A 15,979-nucleotide genomic window follows, 5' to 3' on the forward strand; every position below is an offset into this window, starting at 1 on the left:
CTTAAATAGAATAGCAAAACATCCAAGCTTGCCTCAAATAGTCCCAGGTTACACTTGTTGTCTTGATATAATTATTAATACCCATTGCCGTCCAGTCGGTTCCAGCTCATAGTGACCCTATAACAACACCTGTCCAACTTTTCAAAGTGGCTTGATTAAAGCGATAAAGCAGCGTTTTTATCTGTTATCCGTATATTTCCCTCTTTTGTTTCCACAGTCTAGAATGCCTGTCCTTATCCACCATAGCCACCTGTACAAATTCTATCCCTGTTTCTTGCCCAGCTTAAATAGTGTCTCTTCTAAGAAGACATCTCTAGCCTTCCTGTTAAAATGAATGTTTTCTTTTATATTTTCATGATGTGACTACTTCTACAGTAGGCCAAGACTGTTTGGAGCCAGAATGATGTTTTAGTCACCACTGTATTCCCCACAGCACCTTACACAATACTTTGTATATTATAGTACTTAGTAGGTGTTAGAAAAATTGATAAATAGCACCAGAGGAATTAAAAAAGATTTTACTTCTGAATTCTTTACATTTCCAGTTGGTTGCTTGCAGGAAAGGATTTAGCCTCACTGCTTAGAAGATGGTAATCAAATTTTGAAAGTGTAAGGGAAAGAAAGAATGAATGGCAACTGCCTTTTTTGTTCTTCCTAATAGGTTTGCATTTTTTCCTAATTGGAATGTGTGTGTGTGTGTGTGTGTGTGTGTGTGTGCACTTCTGTTATATGGTGTTGAGGGGGAGATGAAATTTAATACCACAGTGAATTCCTAAAGTTTTATTTTAGTGCCTTTAGCTCATAATGAATATTATGTAGAGTTCAATAACTTTTCCTTATTATGATTGGTTTTCTCACATATAAAGTGTATTTTTTTTCTCCCAAATCTCCTTGGCGAATTGATATTCCTATAAAATACTCCTTTCCAACCACTATGGATCATTTCTATAGGCATACACTGTAAATCTACCTCTAAATAGGCATATATAATTTTAATTTAACTTAAAATTTTGAAATAATTTCAAACTTAGAGAAGAGTTATAAGGGAAGTACAAAAACTCCCATATACCCATTACCCAGATTCGCTAGTTGCTAATCTATTGCCACATTTGTTTATCAATCCTGTTCTTTGTGTGGGCACATTATTTTTTTATTCCTGAAGCACTCGACAATTAGATGCAGATGTTATGCCTCGCTACTCTATTTCAGCATGTATTTCCTAAGGATGAGAACTCTTACTTAACTGGAGTATAATTACCAAGTCCAGGAAATTTAGTATTGCTAAATACTGTTAAAAAAAAAAAAACAAGACTCATAGCAACCCTGCAGGAGAGAGTAGAACTGCCCTGTAGGGCTTCCAAGACTGTAATTTTTATGGAAGCAGATTGCCACATCTTTCTCCCGTGGAATGGCTGGTGGATTTGAACTGCCAAGCTTTCACTTAGCAGCCCAGCGCTTTAACCACTGCACCACCAGGTCTCCTTTGTTATCTAATATATAGTCCATATAAAAATTTGCCATTTTTTCCCAACAATATGAGCAGGCATATTGTAAGAAAAGTCATCAAAATGTAATTTTCGTCTCTTAGTTGTGATATACATTTGATCAGTATGCTTTTTTTTTTTTAACAAAAACAATTATATTTGCGAAAAGGTATTTTTCTTTTTTAAAAGGCAAAGCAGGTATGTGAAATTATGAATTTCTGAAGTAGAAAATGTTATATTCCTCTGTGTTTGTCTAAATTTTCTTAATTCTTAGAATTAATAATCTTTAAAAGGATATTATATACAAACATTTCTGAAGGAACATATCATGTAACAAAACTCTTATCAAATAATATGGAATTTCATAGTTTAAAATTTTTTTCCAACATTAACTCTGAAAATTTAAAAACATAGAAAAGTTGAAAAAACTATAAAAGTTGACAAAAGTGAGCAAACACAAATGTACATACCCTCTAGATTCCACAATTAACATTTTACTATATTTGCTTCATCACATATCTGTCCATCTATCAAACACTATCCATCCCTCAATCCATCTTATTTTTTTAATGCATTTCAAGGTAACTTACAAACATCAATATACTTCACTCCTAAATACTTTTCAGCGTGTGTATCAAGATCAGTATGCCTTTTGAATTCCCTAATTAAAAAAGTAAAAAGGGAATATTTAGTCTTATAAGCAATTTTCTTTTATAATTCTCCCACCTCTTTAAACTTTGGATAATTTCCTTTAACTGAATATGAAATATTGGCATGAAGTGGTAGAGAAAGGGGGGAGGGGAGTTAGGGAGTACAGTAAAGATGGAGGTAAATCAATGCTGTCTTCAGGAATTAATACTCATAATTCATGCAACAGCTATGGATTTCCAAATCTCCTGCAAAAGATGCCAAGGACATTTGAAGATAAAAATTAAATTATTGGCTTCATTTAACTCAGTTTGTCTTGTTGCTTCTTCTTAGCCCATGGCAGAAGAGCTACTCAAACAACAAAAGCTGAATTCAAGTGAGACCACTGTAACTCAACAGCATGTATCTGATTCCCACTTAGCTGAACTCCAGGAAAATATCCAGCAAACAGAGGCCACCAACAAGGTATGATCAATAACATGCCCCTGGGGAATCACAGGATTTTCCTTAGGATGTGGCTTGGGCTGGTCTGTTAACCTGTCTGAGCAGGACTTGAAAAATAAATACTGTGTATTCCTGGTGCTCTAGGGAATTTTCGATTTAAAAGTGTAGTTCTTCCCCTTTATTGCTCATCAGAATTTTAGCTTGTTCTGCACATATCACAATTTCTGATGCCTTTTTGGACTGTTATTAAAACCTGAATGCAGTCTACTGCGGTGAGTAGCATCTGGGGTCTTAAAAGCCTGTGAGCAGCCATCTAGGATACTCCACTGGTCTCGCCCCTTTGGGAGCAAGGAATAATGAAGAAAACTAAAGATACAAGGGAAAAATTGGTCCAAAGGACTAATGGACCACATTTATCATGGCCTCCACCAGACTGAGTCCGGTATAACTGCCCAGCTACCACCACTGACTGCTTTGTCAGGGATCACAATAGAGGGTCCCAGACACAGCTGGAGAAAAATGTAGAACAAAATTCTAACTCAAAAAGAAAGGCTAGACTTGCTGGCCTGCCAGACTGGAGGAACCCTGAGAGTATGGCCCCTGGACACCCTTTCAAATCAGTAATGAGATCACTCCTGAGGTTCACCCTTCAGCCACAGATTGAACAGGCCCATGGAACAAAACACGACCAAAGGGGCACACCAGCCCTGGGACAGGGACTGGAAGGCAGGAGGGAAGAGGAAAGCTGGTGATAGGGAACCCAGGGTTCAGAAGGGAGAGTGTTGACATGCCATGGGGCTGTTAACCAGTGTCATAGAACAATGTGTGTACTAACTGTTTGATAAGAAACTAGTTTGTTCTGTAAACCTTCATCTAAAGTACAATTAAAAAAAAAACTTGAATGCAGTTTTTAACTGTGTGAGACGCTGAGACAAGAGGCTTGTGCTTTTGCTTCTAGCATAGCTTCTCACACCTTTACAGCCCATGGATTTTAACACCTGCTTAGAAGGAAATTCTCACAATTTGGGATGCTGAGCTGTGGCCTGATAATGTCCCGTCCTATACTAGATGACAGCAGCTCCTTGGTCTGTGTGTAAGAGATCCACAGTGACTCATGTGGATAAGTGCCCCGCGTGGCTGCCTTCATAGAGAAAGCACAGTGCATGAGAATTGAGGCAATTGAGTATTAAAGGAAGCATTCTTATTTCTGCTACTTTCTTCTGCTGATTGATTTAAGAGTGTAATGGTTACTACATATGAGGAAACAAACAAATGAACTATAACAACAATAAAAATAACAGTAATATTTGCTAAGAAATTCCTTAAACCCTAGATTTGAGGAAAAGCTTTATGGTTGCATTTGAGATTTAAAAAAAAAAAAAAACCCAAAACGACTTAACAAACTTTTTCTTTGCCGAATTCAGATTCTTCAAGAGAAACTAAATGAAATGAGCTTTGAACTAAAGTCTGCTCAAGAGTCATCTCAGAAGCAAGATGGAACAGTTGAAAGCCTCAAGGAAACCCTGAAAAGCAGGGAAAGTGAGGTAAACTATGTAGCAATCAAGGATCTGGTAACTATTTGTCCTATCAGAGTAGACAAGTATATATTGCAGAAATGGAAATTGTCAGAGTATCAAACCTCAGCCTGGAAAAATTGTAGCTTATCCTAAATTGGAAACCCTGGTGGTGTAGTGGTTAAGTGCTATGGCTGCTAACCAAAGAAAGGGTCGGCAGTTAGAATCTACCAGGCACTCCTTGGAAACTCTATGGGGGCAGTTCTACTCTGTCCTATAGGGTCGTTATGAGTCGGAATCGACTCGACGGCACTGGGTTTGTGTTTGTTTTTGTTTTTGTTTTTTTTTGGTATCCTAAATTAGTATATTAGAATAATTGTTACTAAAATCTGCATAGAGATTTTAGAATTTACGTTTAGCTAATTTATATTCTATCCTGAGATAATAGAATTTATATTTAATTTACTAATATGTTTGGTACTCTCTTGCTCATTTTCAGACTGAGGAGTTGTACCAGGTGATTGAAGGTCAAAATGACACAATGGCAAAGCTTCGAGAAATGCTACACCAAAGCCAGCTTGGACAACTTCAGGTATGTGAGGGTCAGATAGGACAAGAGGAGATACTCCTGTTGGGGATGTGCCGTTCTCAGTCCCAGTCTTGATTTTGTTGGTCTTCTCAGCTGCTCAGTGCTTGCCCTCTTGAGATTATGATTTCTACTCTCTTTTCAGAGTTCAGACGGTACTTCCCCAGCTCAGCAACAGGTGGCTCTGCTTGATCTTCAGAGTGCTTTATTCTGCAGCCAACTTGAAATACAGAAGCTTCAGAGGGTGGTACGACAGAAAGAACGCCAACTGGCTGATGCCAAACGATGTATGCAGTTTGTAGAGGCTGCAGCGCGTGAAAGAGAACAGCAGAAAGAGGCTTCATGGAAACATAACCAGGTAAATCATTAACCGTTTTGTGGTCCTAAATGCTGACTTTGCCCTGATTATAACTTTGTTAGCAGGACAGTTTCTGTTCCACCTTTGAGGTACTTGCTTAATCTAAGTATCTCAGTTCAAAAACATGTGTTGCATTATTCATATGTCACTATTGGACTGCGTTTTAGAAATACAAGAGTGAATAATACAAGCTCCTTCCTCTTACGTTATTTCAAATTTAGCGTGAGAGATAGTCACATAGGTAGAATTTCAGTATGGTAAATACCATAGAAGAGGTATGTATGGGGTGCTATAGGAATATATAGGAAGGGCTGAGGAAGGGAGTCAGGGAAAGCTCCCTGGAGGAGGAAATGTCTGAGGTTATTCTCGAAAGGTGGGTAAAAGTCAACCAGACAGAAAAGTCGGTGAAGAACAAGATCAAAGGAATGGCTTGCGTGATTAACCATTTAAAAAATATATATATAATATAAACCAAAAAACCCACTGCCATCGAGTCGATTCCGACTCATAGCAACCCTATAGGACAGAGGAGAACTGTCCCATAGAGTTTCTAGGGAGCGCCTGGCAGATTCAAACTGCTGACCTCTTGGTTAGCAGCCATAGTACTTAACTGCTACGCCACCAGGGTTTCCATGTATGATATATATTATATATATATATAATTCTTAAATGGTTCCTTTATCTTCTTATCTTAAAGCATATGGTATCTTTTTTTTTTTTTTTTTTAGATTTAAATAAGATCTTTTATGTGCTGTAATTCTTGCCTTAGGCTCTTTAACATTTAGGATTAAAAAATGTAGCTTTTAAAGGTCCTGGAGTAACTATTTGGGAGATTAAATATTAGCCCTGAATTTCCTTTTGAAATATTAAAATTTCAGATGTCTTGGGGCAGGGAAGTTAAAAGGTAGAGGGAAGCAAAGGAATGGATGTGGAAATAATCCTTAACTTTTTGCTATTAAAGGAAACATTTTGGTAGCTTTTGTTTGGTTGGTATGACTGTATATTTCAGGGGTTGTCTGAAGTAATGGGTGGTGAGACCATCTCCATCTACAGGAGGATTACTGATCTTACTGTTAGAAAAATATTATCTTCGGCAAATGAAGAAAGAGGGTAGTCTTCTGAATTCTTTAGAAAATTTGAATGAGACAATGGTAGAATTTTCCTATCCTTGAGCTTATTGTAAAGGATCCAGGTTTAGAGTGAGACAGAGTCCTACTTAATAGTTAATATTGATCTATCTTTCTGAAACTAAAAATAAGTACTGCCTACCTCCATCCACAAGTCCCATGATTTTCCAGATCCTACTTAATTCACTTACAATATTTCTATAGCCGTTTTAAGAATGCTTCTTTCTGCTGCTTTACACTTAGTTTTATGTATGTGCCTTGGAAGTTTTAAGGCCTCCATCTCTAATTACCATGTAAAGATTTTAGATCGCTTAAAGAAAGGGAATGTGTTTTATTCAGGAATTACGAAAAGCCTTGCAGCAACTGCAAGGAGAATTGCAGAATAAAAACCAACAACTTCATACCCTGGAGGCTGAAAAATACAACAAGATTCGAACCCAAGAACAGAACATTCAACACCTAAACCATAGTCTGAGTCACAAAGAGCAGCTGCTGCAGGTGAGTTTACTACATAATAACTTCAACTAAATTTGGGCCCATAGAGTTCCAAAATTTCTGTTCATATAATCTCAAGGTATTAGTTCACCTGTGCCAAGTACCTGCTATATAAAGAACATTGAGCAGTGGATATCAAGAAGATTAAAAATAAATAGAAAATACAATCCCTGAATCAGGATGCTAACCATCAAGTTTAGGAAACAATACATATAGACCTGAAAGACTTAAGCAGTTGATATTCAACAGATCATTATTAAGCACCCCTGTGAGTCAGATACAATGCTAGGTGCTGGGAAAACGAGAAGAGAATATACTGCCACTACTCTCAGTATTTCCTGCTCACCAAAAGGTCGGCCGTTCAAACCCACCAGCAACTCCTCAGGAGAAAGGACCTGGCGATCTGCTACTGTAAATATTACAGCCTAGGAAACCCTATGGGGCAGTTCTACTCTGTCACAAGGGGCCGCTGAGTCGAAATTGACTTGACGGTACACAACAGTAAGAATGGAGTGATCAGTTCTACCACCTACTCCAAGTTCCAGTCACACTGAATCCCTTACATTTTGCTATGTTGTGTATATTCAGATAGAAATACACCAGCTTCTCATCTGGAAAAATTTAGGCTCTTTCTCAAGTCTTCAAGACTCAACTAAATGTTACTTCTTTTCTGAGGTCTTTAGTGACACCTTCAGGCAGAGTCAGACAATGCAGCCTGTTTTCCCCTAGTTGTTGGTTGCTATCAAGTTGATTCTGGCTCAGGGCTACCGCATGTGTACAGAGTACAACTGCTCCATAGAGTTTTCAAGGCTGTGACCTGTCGTCAGGGGAAGCCTCTGGGTAGGTGTGAATTGTCAGCCTCTGGGCCAGTAGTTAAGTGCTTAACCGTTTGCCCCACCTAGGAACTCTGTTCCCCTAGTAAACCCAGTACCCAGTGCCGTCGAGTCGATTCCGACTCATAGTAGCTAGCTCCAAATACGTACACACACACATACACACACGTATGTGTATACATATACATTTATGTATATCTATATTTTGCAGAACAGTTAACAATTTGTGTTTATCTCTTATCTTTTCTCTCTATTAAACTGTGTTCCCCTTGAAGATAGTGATCCCATTTGGCTTTTATCTTTAATAAGTAACAAATTACTTGGCAAAGTGTAGGAATTCAGTTACTGTTGGACAAATGAATGAATAAAGGAAAATAATTTTTGCTGTCGTTAGGAATTTCGGGAGCTCCTGCAGTATCGGGATAACTCAGACAAAACCCTTGAAGCAAATGAAATGTTGCTTGAGAAACTTCGGCAGCGGATTCAAGATAGAGATGCTGCTCTAGAGGTATGTATCCTAACTTTGCTCACCACACTCTGGATTATCCTGTCCACACAGGCACTACAGAAATTTGTGTCTGCTTAATTTCACTGCTTTTGGGGGTTGGTTTTTATTCCTTTATATTTTGAGTCCTATTGAATAAGAGCTATCAGGGCAGTGAATAGTATGGAGCTTTCATTAGGAGCTTTACTTTTCCTTGCAGCGGGCTATCGACGAAAAGTTCTCTGCTCTGGAAGAAAAAGAAAAAGAACTGCGTGAGCTTCATCTGGCTATGAGAGAGCGAGATCATGACTTAGAACGACTGCGCAGTGTCCTCTCCTGCAATGAAGCTACCATGCAAGTAAGAGCAAAACCTGTCATTGACTTTCTTCCTTCTCCAACCCCTTCCATCATTTTCTGAGAACCAGAGTATTTGCTTTATAAAAAAAAAAAAAAATTGATAAAGATAACTACATAGGTAAATATAAAAGACAGGATAAATGTAAAAAGAAAGAAAAAGAATACAAAAGCAAGCACAAACCACAGTCACTAGTTACACTGGTAGATTAGGAAGTGAGACATTTTAGCACTTCTCCTTTCTTTTACGCTATGAACTTTGCATGTGTGTGTGGGGGCGGGCAGGCAGTGAGTATTGATTTCCATTTACATAACAACCAACCAAACCCAACCCAGTGCCATCCAGTTGATTCCAACTCATAGCGACCCTATAGGACAGAGTAGAACTGCCCCATAGAGTTTCCAAGGAGCACCTGGCAGATTTGAACTGCTGACCCTTTGGTTCGCAGCCGTAGCACTTAGCCACTATGCCACCAGGGTTTCCTCCATTTACATAGTTCTAATTTTTTTTTTTTTAATTTATTTCTGGAGCCCTCGTGGTGTAGTGGTAAAGAGCTTGCCTGCTAACCAGAAGGTCAGCAGTTTGAATCCACCAGCTGCTCCTTGAAATCCCTATGGGACAGTTCTACCCTGTCCTATAGGGTCGCTATGAGTCAGAATCAACTCAGTGGAAATGGGTTTGGTTTTTGTTTTGTTTTGTTTAGTTTTAATTTATTCCTAAGGAGCCCTGGTGGCACAGTGGTTAAGCACTCAGCTGCTAACCAAAAGGTTGGTGGCTCAAATCTACCAGCTGCTCTACAGAAGAAGGATGTGGCAGTCTGCTTCCGTAAAGATTACAACCTTGGAAACCCTACAGAGCCGTTCTACTCTGTCCTATAGGGTTGCTATGAGTTGAAATCGACTCATTGGCAGTAGGTTTATTTCTAGTCTTTGTCAATATCTGTATACTTTTACATAAGTGTTGTGAGGGTGCAACCATTATATCCTGTTTTTCTACTTAATATTATGTACATATCTATGTATTTCCAAAATCAGCACACTTGTTTATTTTATTATTCTTACATACTTATTTTAGGGCTTGTATGTCTAACCATATGCCACTTCTTAAAGGTTTCCCTCACTGCCACCATAGCATAGCCCACTTCCTGTAAAAGACTTCATGTATCATGTACTCTATATTTATCTCCCTACAAACTAGATGAGGCTTTCTAAAAACAACAAGTAGGTTAGTATCACATTGTTAGACTAGATACTAATTTTTTTTCTTTTAAAGGTTCAAAAAAGTTGAACTTGCTTTTAGCAGATGATTTAAGGGGGGGGGGTCAGATTTCTTGTTTGTCCTGAGGAGTTAGGTTGACCCCCTGACTTATACTTGCTCTCTTTGTGACCGTAGAGTATGGAGAGTCTCCTGAGGGCCAAAGGTCTGGAAGTGGAACAACTATCTGCTACCTGTCAAAACCTCCAGTGGCTGAAAGAAGAAATGGAAACCAAATTCAGCCATTGGCAGAAGGAACAAGAAAGTATCATTCAGCAGCTACAGACATCTCTGCATGACAGGAACAAGGAAGTGGAGGTAAGACTTTAGTTAACTTAAAGACAGTTCGTTTAGTGATTACACAATCTCAGTCTTGGGTTAGGATACTTGAGGTCTGGGAGGTCAGCGATCCAAGCCCTTAATTCTGTTTTGTACCTGGGAAGTCATCGACTTTCACTGGGAACTTTTTTTAAGCCTGTAAACTTAAGTTGATAATTATCTTTCTCAAAGAAGTTATGTGAGAATTAATAGAATTAATGAGATCCACAAAACGCATTTACAGTATGATACCCCAAACCCACTGCCTTCGAGTTGATTCCAACCCAAAGCGACCCTATAGGACAGAGCAGAACTGCCCGATAGAGTTTCCAAGGAGCGCCTGGCGGATTCAAACTGCCGACCTCTTGGTTAGCAGCCGTAGCACTTAACCACTACGCCACCAGGGTTTCCAGCAGTATGATAGCTAACCTTTATTGAGTGCGTATAGTGTGTCAGACACTGTTTTAAGATCTTAATGGATATGAACTCACTGGATTCTCACAACTCTATGAGGTACATACTATTATTATCCTTGTTTTACAGATAAAGAAACAGATGTCTGAGGTTAAATAACTTGCCCAAAGTAACACAGCTAAAAAGCGGCAGAGCCAGTATTCATTCCAGACAGCATGGCTGTACAGTTTTAACCACCATGTACTACCTCTCAGTACAGAAATAGGAACTGTGTCACCAAGCTAATACATACAGTGCCCATTTTGTTTTCCAGCTTATCATTTTGTGCTCAATTGCGGAGAAAATAAATGAATTAAGTGTCCATTTATCCTCATTTAATATTCATTGTTATGTGCTCTGAGCAAGTGGGGACAGGGCTGTTTCAGAAAATAATATGTGAGTTGGTGGTATCAGTATTTTTGTGTGTGTGGTGTCAGTGTTCATCCACTGAACATGTATGTACAGCCTTCTGTGGGCCAGGTCCTGTGCTAGATTTGGGGACACAGAAATGAAGAAAACATGATACTTGCTTTCAAGAATGTCAGAGCTCAGTGGAATCAGTTCTCGCTTTCTTCTATGATGGGTTCTTGTAAGCCCTTTGATGCGTAGGAGAGAGAATTCCATCCTCCAGAAACTCACACTGTCCCTTGTGTGTTAGGATCTTAGTGCAGCATTGCTCTGCAAGCTTGGACCAGGGCAGAGTGAAATAGCAGACGAGCTGTGCCAGCGACTACACCGGAAGGAGAGGATGCTGCAGGACCTTCTAAGTGATCGAAACAAGCAAGCTGTGGAACATGAAATGGAGATGCAGGGTCTGCTTCAGTCCATGAGCACCAGGGAGCAGGAGAGCCAAGTAAGGACTAATGCAGAGACCAGAAAAGTATCAATTACTGCATTTACAGTTTGGAAGCAGGAAGCATCAGAACCTTATAAAATCTGTGTATTTATATCATCTTATAGTAAGCTCTGTTGGTTTTTTCCTTCAGTTTATTAACTAGACTACATCAGTCATCAAAGCATGAAATATTTATGGAACCCATTTGCAGGTGGAAGGGGGCCTAAACAATACATGTACCGGTTAACTTCGTTATGCATGTTTTATTTTCCATAATACTCTGATAATTTTGAGAGAAAGGAGTATGGCATTCTAGAAGGTTTTGGATTTTGATTCTAAAATATCAAGACTTGAGTAATATTTTGCATTTCCAGCCAAGGTATGAGAAAGCTTATACTTCATATATTTTCTCTTAAATCTTTTAAAATCTAAGTCATTTTAAGAGAGAGAAAAAGATTTTTTTTCAAAGGCCATGCTGAGAATAAATAACCTCAGAATGATATGGGATATATTAATCTCAGAATAATGGTACACAGGTATTTCTGAAGTAAATTTTTAATTTATCCTCATTTCCATGTGTCTTTCTCCTCAAGGCTAGAAACTGTTATAGTTGACTTGTGCTTCATTTCAGAGACCAGTAACTGAGAATCCCCCTAGCCAGTTTTTAGAGGGGCTAGGTTCTTATGTGAAGCCCTGTGGCCCTGTGGTTAAAGTGCTCGGCCACTAACTAAAAGGTCAGCGGTTCGAAACCACCATCGGCTCTGCAGGAGAAAGATGTGGCAGTCTGTTTCCGTAGAGATTTACAGCCTTCGAAACCCTATGGGGTCTCTAATATTTGGAATTGACTCATGGATTGTTTTGTTTAGATTCTTATCATTAGCCCTTGTTATTTGACCATAATATTCTCTAATGTTTCCTTATCTTACGGGATAGTTATATTCCACTTTTCTAATTCTCAGACCTACTGACATAAATTCACATTTTGTTAGAAACTGCAGACACATGCTGCAGAAATTGCTTTTAGAATAGCCCTAACAAAACACCTCAGAAGGAAATATTATATACTGCAGGCAGTAAAATAATGGAACCCAGAAAATGATGAAAATAAAAAAAGATTTTTAGCTCAAGAAGAGGAGCAATGATTGTGTTCTTCTAGATCTGCTTCTCAAATGTTCCAATGCAGAAGAATCACCTGGATAGCTTTTTAAAGATAGGTTCCTGAGCTTGCCCTGTGGATAGAATTAGGAGATACAAGGTGGGACTTGAGAATTTGCATTGATGCTGATGCTGCTGGTTCCTGGACCACACTTCGAGACGCAGTGCTAGGCTTGGCAGTTATTAGAAAAAGAATACCAAGGCAGGCAGACCACACGCCATATCTTGTGTGTTATTGATTTTTTTTTAATTATAATTTTCACAGAGATATTTACTAAAGCAAACTAATAAGGTACTGATAAAGGTTTTGCCCAAATTTCCAAGGAGACCAAGTTTGGCTCTTCCCAAACAGTTGGCGCTAGTTCCCATCCCCATTCTATGCCCTCAGTAATTTTACTCTTAATTTATTATCTCCATATTTTCTAATTAACTGGCAGACTTCTTATGCAGTAATGGTCACAAATACAGGTTTCCACCACTATCGGAAAGCAGGGCATTCCTATGAAACATTTCATAAACTGAAATGGAGTAAAGTGAAGAAGCAATTACCATTAATTCATATGGGAAAAATTTGTGAGTGGTTCCCAGACCCAAAAAATAACCTACCAAATCGTACCAAGTAACACATAAAACCTAAAATAGCATGTATAGAAAGAGCAGGAACACTATGATAAATACACAGCCTATATGAAGTAAAATAATGCATGTACAATGTAGTTTCGCTTAGCAGAATTGGGAAGACAGCAGCACACTGAAAGGCCAGTTTTATGCTAAGCGGAACACCCTTACGAGCTCTCTTAGGCTTTTCTGATACTTTAGGACACGTCTTGCTAACAGATCCACAAAACAAAATTAAGATAAAACACAGATGCTCATAGACACAGTTCAAAACTATGGCAGCTTGATGCTGAGGTGCTGAGTATAGTTTCAGGGGAACCTTGATGACGCTACTCTGGCTGCTTGAGGTACGTGCTGCCTGTTTAACGGCTCATTGCAAAACATGCTGAGTGCCATTTTCGCCTTTTTTCACAAAAGCAAAACTCTTCTGGTTTCTTTTGGTTAGTGAAAACAGTTACTACTGTAGGTCTTTCATGAAAATGAAGTGGCGTAAAGTGAGCTTTCAAAAAGCAGGGCATACTTGTGATGTTCTCTTTCCCTTATTGTGTCATCTGTCTAGGAATACTGGATTTGAAATGAAACAAACTGGGCTTGGTGGTTCTGAGATTCAGATTCCCCAGATTATATGGTCTGATAAAGATGTTTATCTGTGTAATTCTTCATTCAATAAGTATGTATTGAATGCCTACTATGTGCCAGATACTGTTACGGGTACTTGGAATTCAGCAGCGACCAAAATATGGAATACCTGCCCTTAGGAAATTCACATTCCAGTTTGGGGAGAGAGAGACAATAAACACGTATCATATAGCATTGGAAAAAAATAGAACACAGCAAGGGGAGTTAGGGATAGAGAAGAGCTTGTTGTTTTAGATAGGATATGCAGGGAAGATGCATTTGGCAAAGAACTGAAGGGAGGGAATTGACCTCGTGAATGTTTGGGTAAAAATGTTTGGGTAAAAAGTGTTCCAGGGTGAAGAAATAAATCATCTATTACGCCAATTCAAACCAGGATATTAAAATCTTAGCCGGATAGAGTTCTAGCAGAACCAGTTTTCAGATTCCCTTCTCTGGAACAGATGTGTTATATTCAGTTTTTTTCAATGTTTTGTATGAGAAGCTTTCTTTCCAGTCACTTGACTATGTTTTTCCTGTAATTTGAAAGCAAGAAAACTATTTCTTAGGGCCCCACTGGCTTTTCAAAAATGGTTGGCTTTTAAGAAATAGCATCAGATTACAAATTTTATTTTACTGGGGCATCTTTCTAATGTTATGTGTGATTTCCTTTTACTAGGCTGCTGCAGAGAAGATGGTACAAGCCCTAATGGAAAGAAATTCAGAGTTACAGGCCCTACGCCAGTATTTAGGAGGGAAAGACTTCATGATGTCCCAAGCACTTATCTCTAACCAACTGGCTGAAGTTACTTCCATTGGCCGCCATGTTGGAGGGCAGCCTGATCAAGTAAGAAGTATAGACATGTGTAGACATTCAGGCAGACTGTATTCCCTTTAACATTTGAATTTACGTGTAAGTTTGATAACTTTAATACCAAATTGTGTGAGAATATTCCAAGTCCTTGTCATTGTGATCATGGTTCCTGGATCTTCCTAAATTCCCATGATTTTTCCAATTTTTAGGGTTCAATGCAAATACCCTCAGGAGATGATAGTGCTTCATTGACTGCCAAAGGGGATTCCAGCATAGCCAGGTCCACATTAGGTAAGTATTAAATTCCATTTCATGCAGGAAATTGTCTGTCTCTCCTTCCTGTAACTCATAGTAGGTTTAGCCAAGGTGCTTTACTCTTTCTTTTCTTACCTTAATGGAAAAAATAAGTTTGTATTTCCCTGAAAAGCTGGTATGTTGGTAGTTTAACAGAGTGATTTTCTATTTCTAAAATTTCTACTTTATTTATTGGTGGTATTCTTTTATAAAGAAGAGCTTTCCTTCGCCTATCCTCCCTGCCTCATTTGTTTGTTTGTGTCAATATGACATACTGAATTAAAAATATTATTATATTATCCATTTTTGTCATTATTCTACTTGGTTCCCAAATTTGGCCCAGGGGAGCTGATTTCTTCTGCCATTTTCGCATTTTTCCCATCAGTTTTTGTCCATATCCATACTTTCTGGCATAATGAGATGTTCCATCATCATCTTTTACCTTCCCTGCCTCAGCCCTGGAATCAGCCGTTACTCCAAGGAGCCCCCTAATTCCTTTTGGTGGGGAATAGAAACTAAGATCTAGGCACAAGGTGTGTCCATTGCTACAAAGATGTCATTTGCTTCTAAACCCCCATTAAGTGAATAGAGCTAAGAATGTATGTAGCTCACGATTTCACGCTGATCACTCTAATTCCAGTTTAACAACACAGATCTTTCAGTTTCTTATTTTATCTCCCCTTCTCCTTTTTTTTTTTTCTCCCAACACCGAGAACCTTGGTTACCTTCAACATCAATATTTTTATGCTTTTGCTTAATACTATAATACATAAAAACAGTTTCAGAATTGCTATATGATACTTATCAGCAATAAACCTATTAAGTAACATTTTTCTTTGTACAGGCAGTGCCGGGGTTACAAGCATCTGACTTGTACTTGCTCTTTAATGTTATGTAAATTTGCCCTCACTTTGAAAGGATTGAGCCAACTCCTAAAAAAAAAAATCCTCACAACAAATTCTTGATCACAGTCGCCTTCACTTTCCACACATGCAGCTTTTAAATCATTGAAAAGGTTTTGAGCCTTCTCTTGCACTAAAGTAAGGCCAGAGAATAACCGTATGCACCTCTTCCGACTTACCTACAAATTCTACTTAAAGACGCAGTTAGGAATGGATCGCATTCATAACCTGGGGACTGCCTGTAATTCTTTTTATCCTTAGAATATATCCCACTGCAAAAGCTACTTGAATTAATTTTTTAAATTATCTTCTGGATAATTTAAAAACATAATATACAGGTTCATTTGTTTCTGTTAGTATTCAATTTTAGGCTTTTTCTCCCCATGATTGTTG

General features: G+C 38.5%; 1 protein-coding gene across 23 annotated transcripts in view; it reads left to right on the top strand.

Moving 5' to 3' along the window:
• Positions 1–15,979, top strand: part of LOC126073344 (myomegalin) — a 254,478-nt gene that overhangs the window by 175,994 nt on the left and 62,505 nt on the right. For all 23 annotated transcript variants that reach the window (XM_049879947.1, XM_049879926.1, XM_049879928.1 and 20 more), the window contains 11 exons: positions 2,466–2,597; positions 4,001–4,120; positions 4,590–4,682; positions 4,822–5,034; positions 6,501–6,659; positions 7,884–7,997; positions 8,194–8,331; positions 9,721–9,900; positions 11,012–11,206; positions 14,256–14,423; positions 14,600–14,681. In XM_049879947.1, the coding sequence (XP_049735904.1) occupies positions 2,466–2,597; positions 4,001–4,120; positions 4,590–4,682; positions 4,822–5,034; positions 6,501–6,659; positions 7,884–7,997; positions 8,194–8,331; positions 9,721–9,900; positions 11,012–11,206; positions 14,256–14,423; positions 14,600–14,681 (1,594 nt within the window). The remainder of the gene's footprint in view (positions 1–2,465; positions 2,598–4,000; positions 4,121–4,589; positions 4,683–4,821; positions 5,035–6,500; positions 6,660–7,883; positions 7,998–8,193; positions 8,332–9,720; positions 9,901–11,011; positions 11,207–14,255; positions 14,424–14,599; positions 14,682–15,979) is intronic.

Source organism: Elephas maximus, chromosome 3 (assembly GCF_024166365.1).
Source record: "Elephas maximus indicus isolate mEleMax1 chromosome 3, mEleMax1 primary haplotype, whole genome shotgun sequence".
NCBI lineage: Eukaryota > Metazoa > Chordata > Mammalia > Proboscidea > Elephantidae > Elephas > Elephas maximus.